Genomic DNA, 25,723 nt, shown 5'->3' on the forward strand with positions numbered 1-25,723 from the left:
GGATAGCCCCTCCCCCTGGAACCCCCCCCCCCCCCGGTTTCTCAGGGCCCTTTGGTAGAGAAAACATTTATTTCCGTTCCTTGGTGAGAAAAATGGCTGCTCTGGAAGGGGAACTGTGTGGCCTTATGCTCTAACAAGGCCCTCCCCCTCCACAGGTGCCCAGGTATTTCCACACCTGTGGTTGGCACCCTGTGTACATGGTCTCCATTTGTTTTTGGTTTTCGAACGGCTTGGGATCCTTAATGGCAACTTTTAAAAGTTTGAGAAGACGGGAGGATGAGCTGGAAGGGCCAGAATTGTGCCAAGCCTGGCAGTCACTGTGCCCCCTCAGCGGGGTTACCACCGAGACATGCATTGCCCCCCCCCCCCCCCGCAGGCCCTCTGCTTGGGCATTCTTTGCTTGCTGGGTTTTTTCCACCTCTCCCAGCGGGTGCTTCAAAGCAAACAATCTCCCTTTTCAACGGGCATTTCCATGTCTCGCTTGTGGCTCGCATTTGAATAAACCTGTTTCTCCTGACAGCTTACTGAGCGGTTTGATTTTTTAGGCAGGCACGGTCTCTTTTTGGTTAACAAATCACACAGGAGGGGAGGTCAGCTGAGGTTCTTCTCTGTCCAAGCAGCCAACTCGGGGCGGGGTAGGGAGGCCAGCCTGCAGAGGGGGCTTGGGGATCCCCTGGCATGACAGCTCAGGTCCAGCCTGGAGAAAGGGGCTGCTTGGAAGGGGGAATTCCACTGAGGGGGTCCCTGCCGTCCCAGGCTTCATCCCCAAACCCCCAGGTGTTTCCCAACCTGGAGCTGGCAACCTGACCTCCCAGTCTCACAGCAGTGGGGCGGGGGGCTGCTAACCCTCTTGGGGGGGGTCTCCAGATCCGTTCATCAGTCAACAGATGGTGCCTGATGCATTGTGGGAAATTCCCTGGCCTGAAATGAAAACTCTAATGACATGTCGATTTCACTGTTCAAAAACTAAAGCTAGAAAGAGAAAGCAAACACAGTGCTTGAGACCGGGTGTCGCTCGCCAACTAAGACTGCCAGCTGGAAGGCCCCAAGTTCAAATCTTGCTCCAGGTGGGCCCGCCCAGGCCAACTGAAGGCTACACCAAATCTGGCAAACAGATGAGCTCTTGCCAAGCAGGGTTGAAAATGATCTGAAATGCTGGGGACAAAACATCATGGACACCATAATTACTATAAGGGCAATTCTTGTGCCTTTCGATCGCCAGTCCTTGAAACAAGGCTTGTCAATTCCCATATCCTTATCCATCCATGGTTTCTTTATATATTTGTGAAACAGCCTGGGGGGTGGAATGTGTCCGGCTGTCCAAGTTGGAATAGGGCCCCTGCAGCTCCCACCCTCCATCCCTGGACTCTAGCCTCCTTGCTCTCAGACGCTCCTCAGTGCCTGGAGCCAGCACCAGGTAAGGGCAGAGGGCCCTGGGCAAAGGTTCGTGGAGGAGGGCTAACGAGGGCCTCCCTGCCTGCTGACTGCCTCCTAAAGAGTTCTGTCCCGGGCCTGTGGCTGCCAGCTGCGGCCCAAAGCCACTTGAAGCTGCCTGGCCGGGGGCCAGGGGAAGGGACCCTTTCAAGGCCCATTCTTAGGAACGGGCTTTGAAGCTAGTACACTATAATTCCCTTGCCTCTCTCAGCAAAAGAGTCAAGCTAGGTATTGAGTTAGGAACATCAGGAGAGCCCTGCTGGATCAGACCAGGGGGTCCATCTAGTCCAGCCTCCCGTCTCCCACATGGGCCACCCAGTTCCTCTGGAGGGCAAAGCCTTCCCCTGATGCTGCTTCCTGGCCCTGGGAGACAGAGGTTTCATGCCTCTCCCGCCGCCACTGATAGACTTCTCCTCCATCAACCTATTCCGTTTTGAAGTTGTTTATTCCTGGCACTATCCCGACATCCTCTGGCAGCAAATTCATTTCCTCAGCCTTGGACTTCCGCTTCTCCCCGAAAGAAGTCTCTTTCAAGTCTGCTCCCTGGGATTACTTTGCTGGAGATGGCCTGTGGAACAGTTGCCGATCAAGTCCATCCCTCTGCATGCGCTCCCGTCCCACCTGAGGCCGTGCCCTTTCAGAGTGAAGCAGAAGCAGCCGAGCATCTCCACTAGAAGAAGGCGACTCAGGCTGCAGCAGCCACTGAAGGTTTATTGTCCCCTGAGGCAAGCCCCACTCCCGGTTTCCCCCTCGGATCTGGCCCCCCTGCTGCTTCCGTTCATTCTGATTTCCACACCTGCGCCTTCAGTTTCTGCTTTGCTTTCACTCCCTACACCCATTCTCTTGAGACCACTTTGACCCCAATCTTTCCCAGGAAGCCAATTTTGAGTCGCCTTTTTCCTGGTGCTTTATGTTTCTTCCTGTTGTCCTGCCCACTCCCAGCCACCTCCAGCCCACTTTTCGAAGCTGACTGTTGTCATCGTCAAACTTATCCTGCTCCCTCCCTGCAGTGAACAACAAAGACAAACGAGAGCGCGTAAAGGCCGATCTGCCACTGGAAGGCGGAGGGGGCAGCGGAAGGGGCCCAGCCCTGGTTCAAAGGGAAGCCCCGATGCCTCCCCCGCTCGAGTGCTGAAGGTTGTTGCCAGTGAGGCCCCCTGGTCTTTACAAGGCAGGAACTTTTTATTATTATTCTTCCAAAGGAACACTTCTTTTTTTGGCAAAAATGAAACAGTCCATCGCGTACCCCCACTTTCAGAAGCTTGAGATTTCTGTGACTGCACCCGCTTAACTCATTTTCCCACAGAATGCTTTTAACAAAATCGGGCCCTTTCTAAAAAGCTCAGGCGGGGGGAAACGGTTGCTTTGGGAGGGGGAGAAAAAACCCTAAAACATTTACACCCAGAGAGATGCTGGTGAGGACCACTCAAGAGTCTTTTCCCTCAGGAGTTCCACAGAAGCATGCATCTCTCAAGGAAGGGGCCTTTTTACACGGGGGGGGGGGGTGTCTCTCAGGTGACCTCTGGGTTGTTCCTTTCATCCAGCTTCTTCTCCACCATTTTCAGCAGGGAGTCAGAGTAGTGCTGCAGAAGGGACTGGGTCTTGTCATCGCGGAGATGCCTCAGGCCCGGGCTGGGGCTGTCCGTAGCCGTGGCCACATCCAGGCGGTCCTTCTTCACCACTCTTGAGTCCAGCTCCTTTCTCATCCAGCAGGCGGCGCTGAACAGCAGCCCCCTGACCCGGAGGAGCTCTTCCCGGCCGGAGTCTTGGCAGGACGTCACCTACAGAGGACAGGAAATCAGCACCAATGCTTTTCTTCTGCTTCCAGGGGCTGCCTTCCCTTGCTAGGAGCTGTGAACCTAATCCAGATGTGGTGAAGCAGCTCTAGAGCAGGGGTAGTCAAACTGCGGCCCTCCAGATGTCCAAGGACTACAATTCCCAGAAGCCCCTGCCAGGAAAGGTTGGCAGGGGCTCCTGGGAATTGTAGTCCATGGACATCTGGAGGGCCGCAGTTTGACTACCCCTGCTCTAGAGAGTCTGAATGTGCACCTCCTCGACAGCAAGCAGGCCCGTGCCATAGCCAGGGGAGGGCCACAGTGGCCCAGCCTGTGTGGGAAGTGAGGCATCCATTCCTGGGATATCCATACCTGCTTCTCTGGGATGAGGAGGGGAAACAGACAGAGGTGGGTGGCCCACAAGCCAATAAGGGCAGAGGGGGCTCCTCCAGCCAAGAACCACCACCGAGCTGCTGGGTACCAAAATGGGGTTTGTGTGTGTTAGTGTGTGCTTATGCGTGTGTATTCTCATCCAATTTAGGAATCTAAGCAAGGTTGGCCCATCCAGAGGTGGGCCATGGGAAACGACCTGTGTTGGTCTGTCCTGCTCTGAATGGCCCAGGCTAGCCTGATCTTGTCAAATCTGGAAAGCTAAGCAGAGTCCGCCCTGGTCAGCCCTTGGATTAGAGACCAACCGAAGAAGTCCAAGATGACTATGCAGGCAATGGCCAGCCGCCACTGAATGTCTCTTGCCTGGAAGACCCTACGAGCTGCTGCAAGTCAGCTGGGACCTGACGGCACTTTCCACTGTCCCAAGGGAAGGCAGGAGATTCTGGGGGAAGACCCCACAGCCCCCAGTGGAGTGACCCAAGCCACAAGTGCGCAGTGTCAAAGCAGTAGTCGCGCTGCTCCCCCCCTTCCCCAACACCACTGCACATCTTTTGTTCTTCGCCAGACTTAATGCTTCCAGTGACAAAACACAACCAGCGCTCCACTGCATCAAAGCTAGGGCTGCCCTGCCACAAAGCTCACCGCCAACAAAGCCAACAGGACACGAAAGAGGCGTTGGAACAACAGCTAGCCCAGAGGAGTAGTGCTTCAGCTTCCCGGGTGGTTTCCAGATGGGCAACCCATATTTCAAGAAAGAGGCCGCCAGGCTGCTGCCCGCCTGGTGTCTTACCTTATCATAAAGCTGCAAAGTCTCTTGAAATCCGGAGCGCAGGGACTGCAGGCTCACTTCAAAGCTTTCGACGAGAACCTGAGAACCTGAGGGCAGAAAAGAGGAGTCGTTTTATCTTTTTAAAAAATCAGCAGTTATATCCCGCTGTCTATATCAAAGAGCAGCTGGGGATTCATTGACAATTGCAACCATCACCAACAATTGCAACCACTAGCAAAGATTTTTATAAACACAACACATCAGCCACGCAAAACGCGTAACAGCAAGACTCATGCCAGATCAAAGGCCTGACGGTGCCGCTAAAGTCTTCCGATTTCACTGATGGGTAGGAGGGACGAGGCCAACCTCCGAGGTGTGCTCCCCTTTGGGAAGCCACAGTGGAGAAAGAAGGTCCTGGCCTGCACACCCACCAACTTTATCTCACGTATAGAGGGTGTACAAAGCCCCCCCTCTGCCCACCAATCCTGGACTCAGAGGGGTAGAGAAACTGGCAATTGTGGGTTAATACGTCTCAAGATCATTCGCGTGATTTGTAAACTGTCTAGAGATGAGTGACTTTCCATGGGATGCAGCTCTGAATCAAGTCTGAGAGCTCTGAGAGGCATTTAGCTGCACTGGATGAGTTCAAATCCCCTGGTCCGGATGAAATGCACCCAAGAGTGCTCAAAGAACTTTCCGGAGAACTTGCACAGCCCTTGTCCATCATCTTCGGGACCTCTTTAAGGACTGGAGATGTCCCGGAGGACTGGAAGAGAGCAAATGTTATTCTGATCTTCAAAAAAGGGAGGAAGGATGACCCGGGAAACTACAGACCAGTGAGTCTGACCTCTGTTGTGGGGAAGATAATGGAGCAGATATTAAAGGGAGCGATCTGCAAACATCTGGAGGACAATTTGGTGATCCAAGAAAGTCAGCATGGATTTGTCTCCAACAGGTCCTGCCAGACCAACCTAGTTTCCTTTTTTGACCAAGTAACAGGTTTGCTGGATCGTGGAAATTCGGTTGATGTCATTTACTTGGATTTTAGTAAAGCTTTTGACAAGGTTCCCCATGATGTTCTGATGGATAAGTTGAAGGACTGCAATCTGGATTTTCAGATCGTTAGGTGGATAGGGAATTGGTTAGAGAACCGCACTCAAAGAGTTGTTGTCAATGGTGTTTCATCAGACTGGAGAGAGGTGAGTAGCGGGGTACCTCAGGGCTCGGTGCTCTGCCCGGTACATTTTAACATATTTATTAATGATCTAGATCAGTGGTCCCCAACCTTTTTGAGGCTGGGGACTGGCAGGGCAACTGCCGGTCTCATTGCAGGGGAGGTTTTCTTGAACATGTTTTGTGAAGCTGCTTTAATTGGTGGCTTATGGACTTAGGTCTTCCTTTAATATTTCTAGCAAAACCCAGGAAGGACTCCGTAGTCCGAAACGGAGGGCTGACTTGTTCATCGACTTGCTTTTTGCCGCATTATATGACCAAGAGACTTTTTGCGTGCAAATACTGTTTGTGTGTCCTTGGGGATATTATGCAAGAAGATTCAATCGCCATCTCATGTGAGATGGAGATATTCTTGTTGGGAACCTGGGCCTCCATCGAAAGAGAGGCAGCCAGGATCACTCCCAAATTCCTGGCCAAGATGTTGAGCTGCACCCCAGCCACGGTGAGGAGGCATGCTTCCCGATCTGCCACCTTCCTGCCCAGCCCCAGGACCCCCATCTTGGAGGGGTTGAGTTTCAAGCACCTCTGCTCTAATCATCCAACCACTGCTTACAAACATCTGGCAAATGTATCTGGGGGGGGTGTCCATCATCAGGAGATATAAAAATTAAATTACTACTACTACTACTACTACTACTACTGGGCCTGAAACAGAGGGGAAGCCAGCGGAATTGACTTTTGTTATGTGCCCACTGACATTTCTGGACATTTCTCAAGGCAGCACCACCAAGGAGTGCAGGAGTGGAAGCTGCTGCATCCTTTCAACCCCGGAGGGATGCCGGAAGAACGAGGAGTGGCATTTCAGTTAGAGGGCAGAAGTCAGTGGCAGCACCAACTCAATCCTCACTTTAGATAACCTACAGGCACTACAGAGATGGAAGTTTCTGCTTATACAAGGTGGCACAAACCGCTAACCCCTGGCCAGGGTCTTACCAGAAGCGCGGCACGTTTCACCACCCGGCTTGTCTTCCAGCAGAAGTCCCTCGGACAATTTCTGGAACGGATTATTACACAAGTTATAAATCAAACCTCAAGAGGTCTGACTTCTACATTAATATTTGAAGAAGAACATCCTCAGCCATTTCTTTACAGAATGCAACCTTATTTCCATGCAAGCACATTCATGCCCTCTGGCACACTCCAGAGATGCTGGGGATCTGTGACCAAGATGCCTTACACAAAAGATTGGGTTTTATTCCCCGCTTTTCACTGCCAAAGGAGTCTCAAAGCGGCTTCCAATTGCCTTCCCTTCCTCTCCCCACAACAGACACCCTGTGAGGCAGGTGGGGCTGAGAGAGCCCTGGTATCACTACTCTATGAAAACAGCACTATAAAGACTGTGACGAGCCCAAGGTCACCCAGTGGGCTGCATGTGGAGGAGGAGGGAATCAAACCTGGCTCTCCAGATTACAAGCTGCCACTCTTAAGCACGACACCACGCTATAATTCCCAGAAGTCTGTGGTGGAAGCAGCTCACCTGTTTGCATTCCTCCAGTTTGTGATGTAGTTGGACCTCTCCCCACTACGGGAGAGACTTCCTGCTGTGGCCTGATGCCGAGTCAGACTGTCCTCGACCTGTCCCAATGGCAGCAGTTCCCCAGGGTCTGCCCTGGTCCCAGAAGAGCCCCTCCTGTCTGGCCCTTCAGGACTCAGCAGCTCAGTGCCACTCACTCAGTGATGCTCTTTGACACGCCACCCATGGCTCTTCTGAGACCTGTTCCCCAATGTGCCCCTGCAGGCCTTGGGGTCAGCGGGTGGTTTCCGCCTGGAAACAGCCACCACTGGAGGAACAGGTAAGCCGAGAGCCTCCCACAGGGGCAGGCCTCAGGCGGGGGGAGTCAACGGGGCTTTCTGGGAGCTACAGAGCTGCAAGCGCTCCACCTGCCTCTGCCGCCTTGGGCTCTCTAGGCATCGGACTCTCTTCCTTCACCTGGTCTGCAACACCCACAGTGGACAGAGCTGGCTGACGCAGCCTTGGAAACCTGGGCAAAAACGAGCTCAGTATTAACACGGGTTTTCAAGTCAGTTAATCTCTTTAAGTCGTTGTTACACCCTGCATTTCTCCCCAGTGCTGCTTATATAGCATTCCCCTCTCCTCCCATATTCATCCTCACAACCACCCTGTGAGGTAGGTTAGGCTCAGATGTTGTGGCTGGCCCACGATCACTCAGAGACCTTCCGGGGCACAAGTGGGGATTTTAACCCAGATCTCCCAGATACTCTTCCGGCACTCCTAACCGTTGGCAGAGTTTAAACCTGCAAAGAGGAGCCCAGCACCAGGCCAGTTAACAGACCATCACAGTTTTAAATGTGAGGAGGAACAACTATGTGGAGAGGAGAGTGAGACCTAGCCAACGGCTCCATTCTGTGTCTTCATTCTGTTTGACTGCTGTTCTGGAGGCAAGCTGGGAGGAAGTGTGCTCAAAGGAGCAGGAAGCTTCCCATGGAGCCAATCAGAAGGAGATTATTTGAAAACTATCAGGAAGTTTCTGACTTAACAGTCAGTCAGTTGTTTATGCCGGTCCTTGACCAATACAATGTACAGCAACAATCGTAGTCCCCAATCTAACTATGCTAAAGACACATCACCTCTGATGCCCCCTGTGGGGCACTCTCCATATGCTGTTCTATCATGCACACTGGAGATCTTGCCTTTTCCAACACTAACCACCACACCACACTGTATCTCCACTACTGTATATAGTTTACTAATTATTTTTGTAAAAATAGAGTTCCCGACCTGCAGCGTGAAAGAAATCTGGCCGAGATGCTCAGGCGAGGGTTGAGGAACAGGGCAGCCTCCTCGTCTTCGTCTTCAGGCGGCTTCAAGTCCTTGAGGGTGGCGTCAAACTTTTCTGCGTCAGAAAAGGAGAAAGAGAAAGCTTTCTGTAGTTCACAAAAGAGGTAGGTGGGCAGCCGCTTGGCCTCAGCCTTCAGACCTGGGGAGGGGCTCCCTTGCCAAGAAGGTGGGGACCATGGAGGTGCCCTTCTCAACAGGCCCTTCAGGGTGGAATAGGGCTAGACAAAGGGCTTCTTCTTGGGGGGGGCACTGACTCCTTCAAGCAACCCCCCAGGGGCCACCATAAACTGTGCTTTGGCAGACAGCTTGAGTTCATCCTGTGCGGGAGCTTTGCAGCAGGCTGCCGGTGACTTCCGCAGGCCATGTGCAGGACATGGTACCTTCACTGTGAGCATCAGCCAGAGTCTCAAAATGGTGCTTGAGGTATTTCTCTTGCTCTGGGGTTTGGGGCAAAGAGCCGGTTTTCTCCTCCAGGTCGGTCAGTTCTGCTTCAACTTCAGAAACCAGAGACTCTTGGTCTAAAACCAAAGAAAGAGAGCGGCTCGGGGATTAGTGCAGAATGCCCCCCCCCTCCCCCAAGGGCTGAGAGGCCAAGTCCTGCCAGTGCTGCTCAGACTATTCCATGACCCCCTTCAGTGTCTCTTCCTCTTTCCTCAATCCGCTTTCGGCTACTGCACACCTCATCAGTTTGGGATGATTGGAGCAAACCTTCTGGCAAACTTTGCCAGAAAAACAAGACTCTACGAAAGACCAAGATGGCCCCGGATAAAAACAAGATATTCATATTGAGCACATGAAGTGGCCTTCTACTGAACCAGACCCCTGGTCTGTCCAGGGCAGTACTGTCTGCTCAGACTGGCAGCGACTGTCCAGGTTCTCAGGTGGAGACTATCACGGACATTTGATCCGTGGAGACGGAACCTGGGACCTTCTGCATGCAATGCCGATGCTCTGCCGCGGAACCACAGATTGTAAATAAGGGTGGAGTGGCATATAAAACAGCACAGCATGTCAGGCTTCGAGAGAGAAAGGGAGGGACAGATAGACAAACAAGCCAATAGCTCTTTTCCTCCAGGATGCCAAAAAACAAAAAGACTTCTGGGGGACAAACTTACTGCCATACAGCCCAAGCCTAATCAATGGTTATGATATAGATCAGCGGAGTCCCAACGCAGATGAGAAGTCTACCTAAAAATCTCCCAGCATCCAGAAGATCCACAGCTTCTCCTTTGCTCCTTGGCTAGTCCACCCATGCCCATCCCCATGATTAGGGAGCAGGACAAGCACTATAAGGGTTAGGATTACTCTGCCAAGAGATTTATGGCCACCAGCATACAAATTAACCCTCCTCTGGCAGAGGGGAGTCTGGCAAATGTGCTCTGGGGAATCAAGCCAGCCTCTGCCCAAACTCCCACTGCTGGCTGTCCTTTGGTCACAGGAATCCACCAGGGGCAGAGGAGAACGCCCCCGGGGTTAGCCAGGCCTCCTCCGGAACCTTACCCTCCTTTGGCTGGCCAAACAGGGACGCCTCCAAGTCCAACGAAACAGCCGAGTACATTTTCTCCGGCTGCTTGTTTGCGGCTTCCGTCTGGAGAGACAGCTCAAGATGCGAGTCTTTCCCGGGCCTCCTTTCAAAGAAGAGAGGAAGTTCAAGGAGCTTGTTGGGCGATTGTTCATTTGTTGGCACAAGTTTACCGAACACAAGGGCTGAGATTTAGGGGGCAAAAGCAGCACAAGGGCTTTCTTTACTTATTAATTGCATCACTTGGATGACCAAACTGTGGCTCTCCAGATGCCCATGGACTACAGTACCCATGAGCCTCTGCAGCAGCATGGCTTCTAGGTCTCAAGACGGATTACACATCCATGCCATCGACAGGTCAGGGCATTCAACAAATGTGAATGAGGGTTGCAGAACTAACCGGAGGTCTAAAAGCAGGGCAGAAGCAAGGCCTAAATACTAGCATGGCACATGACATGCTGCAGGCACCGTAGAGTAAGCGCCTGGTTCCAGGAAGCCAGATAGTTGTACGCCCCACAGTCCCTGCTAATTCATCTAAATAACTATGTGGATCATTTTGTGCTGGGCAGCTCTCCTGCCAGCCCAGAAACCCCTCTTGAAAGGGTCTGTTTGGCATCCTTTGCAGGAAGCCCATAGGCCATTCGGTCAGGGGGGAGGAAGGGCACGGCAGAGAAGGCACACGTATGGGCAATGGTTGATTCTTGCCCACTTGCGGGGGGGGCCCTGCAGAAGGCCTCAGACCGATGAGCCAAGCTGTCCTGGCGGTGCACAGGGGGAGAGACTGTCATGCAAACACGAGGCTCTGAAGCCACGACAGTCAACTCCTTAAGTTAAGCCCGATAGCTGATGGGTAGACAGTGGAGTGACTGTAGAAGGGAGGCACTACGTGTGCTCCAGCCCGCTCTGGAGATTGACTGGTCTTCTGTAGAAGAGGCTCCCCTTGGGCTGGGGCCCACTGTAGTGTGTCTTAAATGTGTTGACTTGGGACAGGAAGGCCCACTTGACCTCAACCAGGGCCAGAGCCTTCTCTTTCCTGGCCCTTGCCTGGTGGAACGAGCTCCCAGAGAAGATCAGGGCCCTGACAGAGCTAAAACAGTTCTGCAGGGCCTGCAAAAGGGAGCTCTTCCGCCAGGCATTTGGTTGAGAACAGGCATAACGAACAACATCTGCAGGGCCCTTGGTCCCTCCCTCCCTCCAGAAATCCATCAATGCGTTCTGCTCCTGGACCTGTTTGTACTGTTGTACTGTTACCACTGTTACAATGATCAGTTAGTAGTATTAATGTTATGGTTATTTATATGTTATTGTTTCCTGTATAGTTTCTGTGTAAACCGCCCTGAGCCTCCGGGGAGGGTGGCATATAAAACAAACAAACAAACAAACAAACAAAGAAGTGGAAGTCGCTTCTGGGAGCTTTGGGCCGACGCCCCAGGCAATTCAGCACAGACTGACCTCTCGGCCTCCGAAGGACCGCTGCTCGTCTGCATGGACAGGCTGCTCCCGTCTGCTCGGAGGGATTCAAGCTCATGTGTGGCCTCATCTTCGGAAGTCAGGTCCGGCTCCTTGAAGTCTTCTGTTAGGTTGTCAGTGGAGCTCTCTGTCTGTAAGAGGTAGAAAGGAGCCCATTCAGGCAGCAAACAGCAGGGGACAAAACCCCCAGCTCTGCTTCATTCTTTTTTTTTGAGCTGGTGTTTTGGACTCCGCTTTTTACTACCCAAAGGAGTCCCAAAGCAGCTTCCAATTGCCTGCCCTTCCTCTCCCCAAAGCAGACAACTTGTGTGGTAGGTGAGGCTGAGAGGGCTCTGAGAGAACTGTGGTGGGCTCAAGGTCACCCAGCATGTGGAGGAGTAGGGGATCAAACCCTCCAGATTAGAGGCTACCACACTGGTTAAGAATGAAACAAATCCGCATCTGCTGCCCACGGGATATACACAGGACTCTAAGACATAGGGCAGGAAATGCAGGAACTTGGAGCCTGAAATAAGGCCTGCTAGAGAGGCATCCAAAATATGCCCATCGATTAACCCACTAGTGTTTTAATTGTGGGCTGTAAAAAGAAGCTCACGTGCCTTGGGAAGGGCAGGGGTGGGGCTAGAGGCAGAAAACCCTGGGCTCTCCCGTCACAGGACCTGACAGCAGATGATGCGCAAGACTCCTGTGTGAAGCCCTGGCGAGCCACTGTCAGTCAGAGCAGGCAATACCCACAGCCTGAATCAGTAAGGCAGCTTCAGTTGGCGGGAGGGCAGGAAGGCAGGAGGGGTTGCCTCACATGAAGAAGAGGCAGGAAGGCAGGGGGTGGAGCTGATCTAGTTTGGGGGGAAAGAGCCACAGCCATCCGAATGGGGGAGGGGTGGGGAGAACTGCACCCTCTTCACTGGACTTCCCCAGCAGTTGGGAGGTTCAGGCCCCTGTTGAGCAATGCAATTTCCATACATGCCGGGGGTCGTTCAACTGATGGATCCCAGTGCTGAAAACTGCCACAAGCCAGCCTTGGGGCTCTGCCTCTGAATTGAAAAGACTCCCAGGCCTGGTTCTCAGGGTGGGAAGCAATGCTGGACAGCTTTGAAATCATCCACGGACCCAGAAGTGGACGCTTCTCACCTGGGAGAACAGCTGATCCAGGTTCCGGGGCTCCAGCTCAACATCGCTCAGGTTGTCATTTTTGACAGGGGTGAAGTAATTCAGATCCGTGTCCAGCAGGGTTTTGATGGGCTCCTGGTCGGCACGCTCAGCCCATCGCCCTTGCGGCTGGTAACAAGCCCTGGAGGCCGAGGCCGCAATGTCCGAATTGTCCACCTCACCCAGCTAGAGAGAGAGAGAGAGGACAATGTCCAAGTTCTAAGTAGCTTGGATTAAAAAAAAATCAAGAAAGAAAAGCATCACATGCAGCATTTGGGTCAAGGGGGCATTTTACTATCAGCATATTTGCACCCACTCAGAGACCCCAAAGCGTTCTGGTTTTTTACATTCTGGGGGCTAACTCCCATGGTGTTTCCCTCTCTTCTGAATCTAAATTTCAGCTCACGTTCTCCCTGGTCATAGAATCATAGAGTCAGAAGAGGCCTCCAGAGTCATCTAGTCCAACCCCATGCAGAACGCAGGAAATTCATAACTACCTGCCCACCTACAGTGACCCCATTTCCATGCCCAGATGATGCCCCCTCACCCCCCCCAAAAAAAACCCAGAATCCCTGGCCACTAGCCTGAAATAAATTTGCTTACCCAAAGTGGCGCTTGGCATTTCCCTGGGCCACAAGAGCCAAACAAGAAAGAAAGGGCCACAAGAGCAAAGCTCAGACACACTCCCTTCTGCCCAGCCACTCACAATCTGCCTAAATTCACAGAATCAGCCTCTCCGTCAGATGGCTCTCCAGCCTCTGCTTAAGAACTTCCAAAGAAGGAGAACCCACCACCTCCCGAGGAAGCCTGTTCCACTGAGGGACTGCTCTAAGTGGCAGGAATATTTTCCGGATGTTAAGCCGAAAATTCTTTTGGATTAATTCCAACCCATTGGTTCTGGCCTGATCCTCTGGGGCAACAGTAAACAACTCTGCTCCATCCGCTACATCCCTTCTAAGGTGACCAGATTGTCCCACTTTTGGAGGGACATCTGGGGGTACCTGGCAAATTGAACTTAAGTTGAAATTAAAAATATATATATTACAATACTATTTTTGCGTTCTATGCGTTCTATGAAACATTTTGTTGCTCCATATAGACCAAATTTTTAATCAAGAACCCCCCCCCCCCAGTCAATGGTGTCCTGCTTTAAGGTAAAGGTATCCCCTGTGCAAGCACCGAGTCATGTCTGACCCTTGGGGTGACGCCCTCTAGCGTTTTCATGGCAGACTCAATACGGGGTGGTTTGCCAGTGCCTTCCCCAGTCATTACCGTTTACCCCCCAGCAAGCTGGGTCCTCATTTTACCGACCTCGGAAGGATGGGAGGCTGAGTCAACCTTGAGCCGGCTGCTGGGATCGAACTCCCAGCCTCATGGGCAGAGCTTTCAGGCTGCATGTCTGCTGCCTTACCACTCTGTGCCACAAGAGGCTCTTTGTCCTGCTTTACCAATGTTAAAATCTGGTCCCCTTAGGCTATCATGTCACCTCTTAGTCATCCTCTGCAGGCTGCTTCGAGGACCAGAAGCCAGATTGGTGTCCCAGCTGTGTCCCAGCTATTTTAAACTGCCCTGTGGGCCCAGGGACTGGCAGCCCGAGGATACGGACCCCAGCCATCTGGAAGCCATTTTAACCAGTCTGGCCTGCACAGTATCTTGGAATCTCCTTGGCCTTAGAGAGTCTCTTACTTACCAGTCTCTTTGCCCACATAGGCAGCCTGCCGTTGGTCAGGATACAAGGAGGACCTGGAGAGCGGCAGAAAACATCAGGAAGAGGAATCTGAAAGCCACGCTCAACATTTCACCCAGAAGGGTAAAAGATGGCAGCACACAGGGACAAGGAAGTCCTTTAAAACCATTTAATTAGGGCTCTTTTAATATAGGGAAGAGCTGAGTTATGTAAAAACATTTTTCCTTCCATGTTTTGTTTTTTTTAAGTATTCAAAGCTGAGCACAGACATTTGGCATTCCTGGCATGATTCAGCCGCTCTTCCTCCTCAAGCCTTGACCTACTGACTTCAGGCCAGGGGAGGGCAGAAAGCTGTCTTGGCCTTCCCGATCCAGGGCTGTTCTGGGAGGGCTTCCATTTCCATGTGCTTCCTCTCCAAAGCACGGCCTGCTCCCATTTTCTTCCCAGGGGAAGGGGGCAGAGGTAGTCAACCTGTGGTCCTCCAGATGTTAATGGACTACAATTCGCATGAGCCCCTGCCAGCGAACGCTGGCAGGGGCTCGTGGGAATTGTAGTCCATGGACATCTGGAGGACCACAGGTTGACTACCCCTGGCTTGGGGGATCAATGGGGGCTCCGGACCTGTATCCAAGTCATCTTTGGTGGGCGTCCGAAGGGATGCTTCCTCCTCCTCTCTCTCGTCCTCGGGGCTGGCTCCGGCCGGGAGATCCGCCCCAAAGGAAGTCCTTCTGCTTGGCAGGGTGATGTAGGCTTCCCGCCTGCAGGAGGTCAGAGACATCCCTCGTGTCATCATGGGACTACAGTTCAGTTACCCCAGTGGAAGAGAGGAAGGCATTCCGCCCCCTGCCCCACCCCCGGGCAAAGAGGGCCAGTTCTAGTCCAGTACCTGACCTGTGGAGACCAGGCCTGTTCTCTGGCTTTCTTCTGCAGCTGGGCTTGATCGAGCTCCATCAAGTGCTGCTTCATGCTGGCGGTGATTTCCGGGCTAAGGTGCCATATAAAGATACAGCTGGACAGTGGGAGGGAAGGACGAGGCTTACAAAGACGAAATCTGCTACCTCTCTCTGCTGCATCCTGCATGGAGCATTCTGGCTTCCATGAGGGGAAGAGCAACAGAAAGTTGAACTCTGTGGATAACCCCCAGATCAAGCATTCTACGATCCAAAAGCATGGCACATACTCCAAAGCCCCACCAGGAGACAGCCCTGGGCTCTTCCCCATAGGCCACTTAAATGGAAGCCCTTTCTTCCAAAGGCCATCCAAGAAAGTCATTTTCAGGCCTGCCCGCAATTCTCTCCTGTTGCTCCAGTGGCCCACCTGTCTCCCGAGACGGTGATCAAGTGTTTGCAGTCGTAGGTGAACTTCATTCCTGTGACCACCTCTGGAATGCAAAAAAAAGGAGATCGGCAGGCTTTTAGGAGCAAGGGCACAGGCATTCGTGCTTGCAAATGGGACGTCGACCCCCAAGCCTGAAGGACCAGAAACGGCACTGCTCCAACCTGCGTGGCCCCGGCTATCCTGACCGGGTCGCTGCTGAAGCAGAATCAGGGTTTGCCTGTGGATGGGAGGCCTCCATTCCCCCAGGAGAATTCAAAGCAGAAGCGTGAGAGTTGACAGGCAGCCAAGAGGAGACAAAGGGGAGAACAGCAGTGCTGCCAGACTCACCCGAATGCCCAAACATCTTGGCAATGCAGTCACCAGAGTGGAAGTCAATCACGGAAATGCTTTTGTCAGAACAGCTGGTAGCCAGGAATGTTCCGGAAGGATCCAACTGGACCTGCAAGAAGGGGAAGAATGCAGCGGCATTAGCATGCTTTCAAAATGCTCCATCCCAGCGTTCCCAGGGCGGCTTTGTGGGAACTGAGCTTCCCCCTCTCTCTCTCCACGAAGCTGGGCCAGGGGTGAGCCATGAAGGGCTCGGAGAGGGGCGATATATTTGCAACCCTGGCCGTTACTGCTCTACCTTCAGCAGTGATCCTTCGTCCCCCTGGGAGCCCTTGTAGCAGCACTTCTGCTTCCCACTGGCGGTGTTGTAGACCCTGGAGGAAGGTGGGAGAAGTTAACTTTGGGGTGAGGAGGATGCCTGTTGGCTGGATGCAGCCGAAGATGCCGGGCTCTCTTGCATTGTTTTGCTATGATTACTCTTAATTTAATTTCTATACTGACCCTCCCTGCAAGCGGGCTTAGGGGCAGTTTACAATAATAAAAACATTTTTTAAAGTTCCCCCAACCCTTTAAAACCCCCTCCACTGGCTAGCCGGACTGGGGATGGTATAAAATGAAGGCAGGCAGGCAGGAAGCCCACATGGTTGCAGACAGCCATGACCTCAGCCATAAGCCTGGTGGGAAGAGGGCCCTTTTGCAGGCCCCGCGGAACCTGGGCAGCTCCTTCATGGCCTGGATTTCAACTGACAACTCATGCCACCAGATTGGGGCCAGGGCCAAAAAGGCCCAGACCAGGCAAGAGTCTTTAAGGGTCAGGGATTAACGAACAGGGACACAAAAATGGGTGTTAGTAGAGTGCAGTGTTCTCCAGGGAGCCTGGGCACTTGCATTGTGTTGTCATGTCCCTGCATGCTTGCGTTGTATCTTCATGACCCTGTGTGCTTTCACTGTGTCTTTATGACGAGCCCTGAGTGGGAGAGGTGCCCTGGGACCCAGGTGGGACGACAAGGAAGATGGCGGTGACTTGTTTGAAGTTGCATTCCTGGAGTCTCGTGTCTTTATTCGTTTTGGGTTAGCCTCCAGCTTTGTGTCTTGCACGACTTAGCACGGAGCAATTGTTTTCTGGCTCATTCCCTTGAGCTTGAGCCTGAAGTTTCATCTCCCTAATTAAGAACTGAAGGAGGAGGATGGGCGGGGGAACACAGCACAGCCACAGGGGCTAGGCAAAAGGCACCAAAGCTTAGAGGTCTCAGGCAGGAGATAACAGAGTGGCAAAATGTTGTCTGCTTTTTTCCTTGTATAAGAAAAGTGGGAAAGATCCCAAAGCTTTTGTGGGCGATTGGCAATTCCCACTGCCCCATGGCACGCACTGGCAGAGCATGTGCCAAAGCCTGTTTTCATTCCTAAGCAAAGACGGCAGAACATTTCACCTGACGTTTCTGTCTTGACAGGCCACAGCGACATATCTCTGGGTTATATCGATATCCATGTCATACAAGGTTGTTTTCTCTGCCACGTGGTGGGTCCGGACAAAATGGACGCCGTCGGCAACCTGAGGGCACAGCAAACGGTGAGGATTGCCCCGTAGACACCACACACCACACAGACCCGTGATTTGTAGACATCCAAATTCTTTCATGGGAAAAACCAAAGCAATAGCATAGACAGTTCTTGCTTGACCGGGGGGGGGGGGGGATAGCCCCAGTCCAGGTCTTAAATACCTTTGGGGCAGTCTACCCCCTCTCCCCCACAAGATAACATTGCCTGGGATTGCAAGGGGTCAGCATGGCAATGACGTGCTGGTCACTCTCAGGAGACAGTAGCCCAGATGCTAGGCTAGCTTGGCGATATGAATTCGTAGGGCTTAACGGCTGCCCACTTGCAAAACCAAGCCACATATGGCAAATGCCACAGGGTCTTGACACAAATGAGGCCCTGAAGCGGTGCCGGCATCCTGGCCCAGTGCTGTCCACCGTTTCTAGGAAACCCATCTGGGGCACAAACAGAACGAGACTGCAGTGGATGCAAAACAGGGGCAGGGCGGGGGGGGGGGGAGGTCTTGCTGTCTTGCAAGTGGCTCAAGTTCACCTGTTGTGCACTGCGGAAATAGATGCTTTTGTCAGCTCCACAGCTGATCATTTGAGTGCCGCCATCGCCTGAAGGAGAAGAATCAAGAGGGGGAAATGGTCAGTAGCAGCAGCAGGACCACTTGGACTCCCCAGCACTGGGCATCATCAACACCAGGGGTAGTCAAACTGCGGCCCTCCAGATGTCCATGGACTACACTTCCCAAGAGCCAAGGGGGCTCTTGGGAATTGTAGTCCATGGACATCTGGAGGGCCGCAGTTTGACTACCCCTGATCAACACAGTAACTCCTGGACGAGTCCAAGGAAAATACACAAGGACACAGACAGGAAAATAGGGGCCTGATTCTGACTCGAGCCGATGGGATGCCCAAGGGCCCAGAGCTTTGTGTCAGACATTGTGGGGTGTAAAACTCCTTCAGTGATGCAGTGGCCTTCGCCCTCCCGGGAGGGAAATGGAACCTTCCTGGACTCCCAAGGACCGTTTACGCACTGGAGGTTTCATGCTGGGCTGCAGGCGTGGCAAGTTGTCCCACCTCTTCCTACACCCACATGGGGGAGCATTTGGCCCGGTGCACCTCACCTGCCCCCCGATCTGCGCTCCTGCATGGGAGGTGGGGCAGTGAAGTTCCCTGTGCGTAAACGGTCATCGCTGCACCAAAGGCAGGAGGCTCCAGAAAGCACAGGCATTCAATGCAGAGGTTCTGGAACCTTACCAGCAAACTTCACGGCAGTAATGGCTGAGGAGTGGTCTGCTAAGGTCTGCTCTAGTTTATAGTTTTTTCCCACATTTAACACGTGGATCAGCCGGTCTCTGCTTGCTGAGGCCAGAAGGGCCATCCCTACAAAGAGGAGAAAAAGGAGACCTAAGTGGCACGCTGGTTTCCAAGATCCGAAAGCCATTTAGCAACAGGCTGGTCCCCGAGGTCAGTGGAGGGCGAGCAGCTCTTCCCCGGTCCACCCCACAGGCTTGTCTGAAGTCAGCCGTTCCAATGGACTAGGTGGAGGGGCCATAGGAGGATGTCCCAAATTCAATCCCCAGCCTACACAGGAGGACCAGGTGGTGTGTCTGTGTAAAGTGCCGCCATGTCACAGCCAACTCAGGGCAACCCCTCGCAGGGTTTCCAAGGCAAGAGATGTTCAGAGGTGGTTTGCCATTGCCTGTCTCTGTGCAGCAGCCCTGGGATTCCTCATGGCCTCCCATCCAAGCACTAACCGGGGCCGACCCTGCTTATTTTCCAAGACCTGACAGGATCAGGTCACGGCAAAGACCCAGCAGTGGGTGATATGAAGACACGTCTGCCTGAGATCCTGGAGCGCTACCACCTCTCTCTTAGTGAGCAACACTGACCGTGATGGGCTGATAGACCAGTTCATTACAAGGCGGCTTCCTGTGTTTATGGGCTCAAATGCACAGATTGCATGACGATTTACCAGTTTCCGGCTTAGAGTACTCCAAGCAGAGGACTTCTGAGTCGTGGGCTTCAACTTTCATCACCTCCTCCATGCAGCTCAGCTCATGTATCCTGTAAAAACCCAACACACACACTGAACTTGTCTCTCTTTGGAAATTAACTTCATAACTTACAAGTTAGCTAATTAATATACGTCTAACTTGCATATATCTCAGGTGGGTCGCCATCTTGGTCTGAAGCCGGAGAACAAAGTTTGAGTCCAAGGGCACCTTGAAGACCGACAAAATTTCATTCCAGGTAGAATCTTGGGTATGTATGCGCACATCTTCGGGAGAAGTGTGTTCGCACAGAAAGTTTCCACCTGGAATGGAACTTTGTCAGTAGTAAAGGTGCCCTTGGACTCAAGGTTACTTATTTAACTTAATTAACACACTTACATTCCTTCTGAAATCAATTATCTGTTCAGATGGCATTCCCTGAAAGCTAGCTTGGTTTGTAAACCCAAAGGCAAGAATCCACAAGGATGTGTCAGAGTTTTAGTGTCAATCAGGTGGCCCAAAATGTGTCAGCAGAGTGAAAGGAGATGCTCCTCCCAGCTTCAGGAGCCAGAGCCAGCATTTAAGTGTAATGTGGTGCTTAATAAAAGTCAACATGGATTTCTCATGGATAAGTCCTACCAGACAAATTGTATTTCTTTTTTGATAGAGTGACTAGTTCAGTAGATGCGAGAAATGCAGTGGATACAGTATGTCTTGATTTTACTGAGGCCTTTGATAAGGTCCCCCAGGATATTCTTGTGAGAAAATGAATAAAACCAGGGATGGACAAGGTCACAACCAAAGGTCACAAATGGCTGATAGAGCCCAAAGGGTGCTCATTAATGCTTCATCTTCATCTTGGAAGGGAGTGACCCGTGGTGTGCCGCTGGGTTCTGTGCTGGGGCGGATATTGTTTAACATTTTCATTAACGATCTGGAGGAGGGTACATTGTAGAGGGTACATTGATCAGATTTGCAGGTTACACTAATTGGGTGGGGTGGATAATCTCCAGAGGAAAGGACTACTATCTGGATAGATTGGGAAAATGGGCTATAGACAATAAAGTTTATTTTAATAGGGAGAGGTGTAAAGTATAACATTTGGTTAATAAAAATGTGATGCATAACTATAAGATGGGGAACACTTGCCTTGATATTAGTACATCTGAAAGGGGAGTTCTGGTGGACAATGAGTCAAATATGAGCCAACAGTGTAAGAAGGCTACTGTGGCATTAATCTGCTTTGCTAGGAGCCTAGAACCTAGAGCAAAGGAAGTCATGCTTAGACCTCATTTGGAATATTGTGTCCAGTTCTGGGCACTGCAGTCCAAGAAGGATATTGAGAAGTTGGAACGTGTTAGAGAAGGACAACCAGGACCATTGAGGGATGGGAATCCCTGCCTTACAAGGAGAGGTAGAGGGAGCCAGATCTGTGTAGCCTGGAGGAAGGCAAAGGGGGATAGGAGAGCTGTGTTGACCTACATAGAAGGCAGACACGTGGACGAGGGAGACAACTTATTTATGGCTGCTATAGAGATAAGGACCAAGATGGGAGCGGAGGTTCCACTTAAATATTTGGAAGCATGTTCTGATGATGAGGGATGTTTGCAGTTGGAATATGCTGCCTTAGAGGGTAGTGGAGTCTCCACAGAAAGTTTTCAGGAGGAGACTGGATGCGCACCTTTCAGGGGGGCATGATTTTTAAGTCCCCGAGAAGATGCTGACCCTCTGCAGTCTCTCCCAGCTCAGATTCTGAAGGCATCGGTTCCTAATGACAGCACTGGGGAGCTTTGCTCCAAGGCACAACCGGACTGAGCATCCAAGGAGAGGTGGCAGAAGCAGCAGGTACGAGGGAAAACCCACCTCAGATTTCCAACTCTGTCCCCAGAAGCCAGATGCCGGCCATCTGGGCTGACCTGCAGGACACGGACACCCGACTTCAGGCATCCCAGGTTTTCACCCCGGTCTGGCACGTTGGTTGAATCTTGCAGGTACTGGGTGTTGTTTTCCACATAGACAACCTTCAGCAAGTTCTTTAAAAGGGGGGAGAACAGCCACAGGTTCATTACACATCACTCAAGGAGAAGGTTTCTAACAGGAAAATTAAGGGACAGGTAAACAGGGAGAGCTCCATACTAAGCCCAAATTGACCACATTTTCACCTTGCTCTTCCTCCTTCCTCCAAGGAGTTCGGGGGGGGTGTGTATAAAACTTTATTATTTATTTAGTGCTGGGATAGGATTTTTTTGTGTCACCTCTTTTGATTCCTGTGCAAGACAGCTTGCCATTGAAACGACATGCTGGGACAAAAAGCAACCCCTGCAAAATGAACCATTTGACACGGACAACACTAAAACTGCCCATAGAACAGAAGACCACTTAAAAAAAGGCCGTGGCTGAGCGGCAGGGCCCCTGCTTGGCATACAGAAGGTTCCGGGTTCAACCCTCAGCATCTTCAGCTTGAAATTTTGGAGAGCTGCTGCCTGTTTCAGTGGACAATACCAACCGTGTTGGACCGAGAGTCTGATTCACTTGAAGGCAGCTTCACGTTTGCTTCTGGACATCAACTAATTCAAAACCTAGGTGAAAAGACATCTTCTGGCCAGCAAACTAAAAGTATGTCATGTTGTCAGGTGGCTTCCGCCTTATTGCACCTGAGTTGAACAAAAAAAGCCTCCCCGGTGGTACTCCAGCACTCTAACCCTGACCCCAGGCCTGGCTCTCTGCAATGCTTACGTCACTGTACGCGTTCTTTGGAACGCCAGCCTGGACACTGCTCTCCAAGCTCCAGCACCGAATCGTATTGTCCGATGAGCACGTCAGAAAGGATCCCGGGGGCAAACAGCCTCTGTGGTCCTCAAACTCGGGGTAGACCTAAGATGGAGGCAGGCGGCAGGATGAGAAGCAGAAAAGCAGTGGACAAAACCCCAAGCAGTAGGGCAGGTCAAGCTGGTTCTCATTGGGCCATGTGAGCAAAACTGCCTTTAGAGGCACACTTCTCAGAGTCAGATGCTCAAGCCTTAAGGGGGAGGGGAATTATTTACCCCATTTCATTCTGGCTTCACCCTTAAAACAGAGAGTGATTGAAATGTGGATGTCAGTGCCAGAGAACAGGGGATTAGAGGGATTTATGGAAGAGAAGTCTATCAATGGCACCCAGCCTTAGTGACTATGGGGAAGCTCCACATTCACAGGCACTATGCCTTCCAGAGCCAGGAGGCAACATCAGGGGAAGGCCTCAGCCTCTCTGCTCTGTTGTTGACCCTCCAGAGGAACTGGCTGGCCCCTGGGTGAGACAGGAGGCTGTACTAGATGGGCCCTCCCTGGCCTGACCCAGCAGGGCTCCCCTGATGTCCTTAGGAAGGCCTCAGCCTCCCTGCCCTGTGGCTGGCCCTCCAGGGGAACTGGCTGGCCCCTGGGTGAGACGGGAGGCTGGACTGGATGGACCCTCCCTGGCCTGACCCAGCAGGGCTCCCCTGATGTCCTTAGGAAGGCCTCGGCCTCCCTGCCCTGTGGCTGGCCCTGCAGAGGAACTGGCTGGCCCCTGAGTGAGACCTGGACTGGATGGGTCCTCCCTGGTCTGACCCAGCAGGGCTCCCCTGATGTCCTTAGGAAGGCCTTAGCCTCCCTGCCCTGTGGCTGGCCCTGCAGAGGATCTGGCTGGCCCCTGGGTGAGACGGGAGGCTGGACTGGATGGGCCCTCCTTGGTCTGACCCAGCAGGGCTCTCCTGATGTTCTTAGAAAGGCCTCAGCCTCCCTGTCCTGTGGCTGGCCCTCCAGGGGAACTGGCTGGCCTCTGAGTGAGATGGGAGACTGGGCTAGATGGAGCACCGGTCTGATCCAGCAGGGCTCTCCTGATGTTCTTCAACCAGGTCATTGTCAAAAGGTTCTGATGAACCTTTATATTGTTACTGAGCGGAAGCATCCCTCACCTCGACGTTCCACACAAAGGAGCTATGGAAGAGGTCAGACCACACTTTCTTAACGTGACTGGTGTTCTTCACATCCCAAATATACATGCTGTGGTCCTTGTAGACGCAGGAGAGCCAGTGATGGCTCGGGTCAAAGGCCAAGGCAATGGTGTCGGGCCAGATGGCATCTGCCGTTCTTGAGAAAGCCAATGGGGAGATATTAGTTCCTCTCCAACAAAGCACAGACAGAGGGCACATGGAAGGACTGAAGTACAGTCCAGGGTGAGTCAGCAGAGCCCCACAGACACTGGAGGCCTGCCAGCCTGTGCACAGAAGCCACCAAGCATCTACTCCCCGCATGCACTGTGGCAGCCCCTCCCCCCGGCTCATGCTGAGCTTGAAGCAGCAAGGCTCGCCACAGCTAGATGGCATCCTTGACGGGCATTTAAAGCTTGCTCACCAATATGTATCCCTCCGTTCAGCCCTAGCCCTGACCCAGATGGCTCAGGCCAGCTGGGACTCAGTAGCTAGACAGGATTGGCCCTGGTTGGTGCCTGGATGGGAGACCTCTGAGGAGGTCCAGGGTTAACATCAAGAGGCAGGCAACAGCAACCCCCCTCTGACAGGCTCTTGCCTTGAACGCCCCATAAGGGGTCACCATAAGTCAGCTGCGACTTAACTGCGCTTTCTACCACCGCCACCAGCTGCCCTGCCCAAGAAATTTCCTCATGGTACAATCTGCAGGCAGGCTGGGCAAATTCTTCTGCCCCAGGGTTGCCCTTCCCAGCTTGGCCTCCTGGGCTCAGTACCTGGGCGTGTCTTCTTTGGCTACATCGATGCCCAAGTAGTGGGGCTTCGGCAAGTTGGTGAGGTACAGCAGATTGTACGCCTGGAAGATCCGCACAATCCCGCTGGCGCAGCCGCAGAAGATGAAGCTTTCGCTCACGCAGATGCAGTTGGCGAGAGGGACCTGAGGGAAGAGGGCAGAGAGACGGCCCGTCGGTTTGGGAGGTGGCAGGAGCCGCGGCCCGGGAAGCGCAAAGGAGCCTCTTACCTTCAGGTCGATCCATTTCTCCAGCACGCGCTTCTCGTTAAACTGGCACAGGAGCCCCGAGTAAGAAATGCAGAAAGTGTTGCCTGACATTTTCCCCTGCCCGCAGGCCACATCGCAGAAGATGTTGTTGTGAAGCTCTCCAAGAACCCCGGAGCGGCCAATGAGCGGCACCGTCTCTTTAATCTGCAGGAGCACAACATTTCAGGCCCAAGAATCATTTTATTTATTTATTTAGACTTCTATACCGCCCATTTCTTTGCAGCTCTGGGCAGTTAAATTAAAATTTTAAATTGAATTAAATTTTTACAAAATTAAAAAGAGAAAATACTTTAGGACAGGGGCGGCCAAATAGTGGCTCTCCAGAGGCCCAGGGACTACAATTACCATGAGCCCCTGCCAGCTGGGATAACAACTGTTTTTCTCTCCAAGTTTTAAGCTCTCAAGAAAACGCGAAGAAACATCTCTGCATGCCTGTGTAGTTGATTCTTGGTTTATTATATTTTCAAATAGAAGACACTGACGACGAGGTGGGTGATGTGTTTGGTAAGTAAGACCAAAGAACTGAAACAGCAGTAAGTCAGAGACACATCTGGAATGCCATGATCCATCCAAAAGAGAAGGGAGAAATCAGAGGTTGAAAGGGAGACTCTCGGGCTTTGTAAGAATGCTCCAAAATTAAGAAGGTAAAAAAGAGTTGATTTTCATATCCTACTTGAAAGAACCCCAGACCAGGTTAAGATCACCTTCCTTTCCTCTCCCCACAACAGACATGGTGTAGGGTAGGTGGGGTGGAGAGAGCTCTGAGAGAACTGCATCTGGCCCAAGGTCCTCCAGCTGGCTGCATGCGGAGGAGCAGGGAATCAAACTCAGCTTGCCAGATTAGAAGCCACTGCTCTTAACCACTACAACAAACAATCCCTTGGAATAACCTGCAAAAGTCCGTGGCACAAATCAGAAAAATCTACTCACTACCTATGAAGAGTACATTAAAACTCTACTTTGAAAAACACATACAGATACATAGAAAAACATATACAACTGCTTCTTTACTTTCTTGTACTGTAACATAAGGCTTCACTCCTACATCCAGTTGGAGAATCTGGCCCAAACCATTTTAAACTGTTAGTCAAAACCAGAACAAAGTTTCAGTCCAATAGCACTTTTAACACACACAAAGACCCATCCACTCATTCCATATACGTATGGCTGAAGAATTGTTTTTTCAGAAAGAAAGAAAGAAAGAAAGAAAGAAAGAAAGAAAGAAAGAAAGAAAGAAAGAAAGAAAGAAAGAAAGAAAGAAAGAAAGAAAATATTGTATCTGAAGAA

General features: G+C 52.0%; 1 protein-coding gene across 5 annotated transcripts in view; it reads right to left on the reverse strand.

Moving 5' to 3' along the window:
* Positions 1 to 2,597: 2,597 nt before the first annotated feature.
* WDR62 (WD repeat domain 62) overlaps positions 2,598 to 25,723 on the reverse strand; it is a 40,848-nt gene continuing 17,722 nt past the window's right edge. For 3 of the 5 annotated variants that reach the window (XM_077318459.1, XM_077318457.1, XM_077318460.1), the window contains 24 exons: positions 24,398 to 24,580; positions 24,153 to 24,313; positions 23,365 to 23,539; positions 22,169 to 22,306; positions 21,296 to 21,465; positions 19,414 to 19,505; positions 18,696 to 18,821; positions 17,983 to 18,050; positions 17,325 to 17,446; positions 16,193 to 16,268; positions 15,895 to 16,006; positions 15,547 to 15,610; positions 15,116 to 15,238; positions 14,851 to 14,987; positions 14,233 to 14,285; positions 12,525 to 12,728; positions 11,376 to 11,524; positions 9,902 to 10,029; positions 8,782 to 8,919; positions 8,342 to 8,456; positions 7,487 to 7,583; positions 6,535 to 6,595; positions 4,390 to 4,475; positions 2,598 to 3,215 (listed from right to left, as the gene is read on the reverse strand). In XM_077318459.1, coding sequence (XP_077174574.1) covers positions 2,946 to 3,215; positions 4,390 to 4,475; positions 6,535 to 6,595; positions 7,487 to 7,583; positions 8,342 to 8,456; positions 8,782 to 8,919; positions 9,902 to 10,029; positions 11,376 to 11,524; positions 12,525 to 12,728; positions 14,233 to 14,285; positions 14,851 to 14,987; positions 15,116 to 15,238; positions 15,547 to 15,610; positions 15,895 to 16,006; positions 16,193 to 16,268; positions 17,325 to 17,446; positions 17,983 to 18,050; positions 18,696 to 18,821; positions 19,414 to 19,505; positions 21,296 to 21,465; positions 22,169 to 22,306; positions 23,365 to 23,539; positions 24,153 to 24,313; positions 24,398 to 24,580 — 3,048 coding nt within the window. In that variant the 3' untranslated portion in view covers positions 2,598 to 2,945. The remainder of the gene's footprint in view (positions 3,216 to 4,389; positions 4,476 to 6,534; positions 6,596 to 7,486; positions 7,584 to 8,341; positions 8,457 to 8,781; positions 8,920 to 9,901; positions 10,030 to 11,375; positions 11,525 to 12,524; positions 12,729 to 14,232; positions 14,286 to 14,850; positions 14,988 to 15,115; positions 15,239 to 15,546; positions 15,611 to 15,894; positions 16,007 to 16,192; positions 16,269 to 17,324; positions 17,447 to 17,982; positions 18,051 to 18,695; positions 18,822 to 19,413; positions 19,506 to 21,295; positions 21,466 to 22,168; positions 22,307 to 23,364; positions 23,540 to 24,152; positions 24,314 to 24,397; positions 24,581 to 25,723) is intronic. The other 2 variants (XM_077318458.1, XR_013227553.1) reach the window with 2 other exon arrangements.

This window comes from Paroedura picta, unplaced genomic scaffold (genome assembly GCF_049243985.1).
Source record: "Paroedura picta isolate Pp20150507F unplaced genomic scaffold, Ppicta_v3.0 Ppicta_v3_sca21, whole genome shotgun sequence".
In the NCBI taxonomy this organism is placed as follows: domain Eukaryota; kingdom Metazoa; phylum Chordata; class Lepidosauria; order Squamata; family Gekkonidae; genus Paroedura; species Paroedura picta.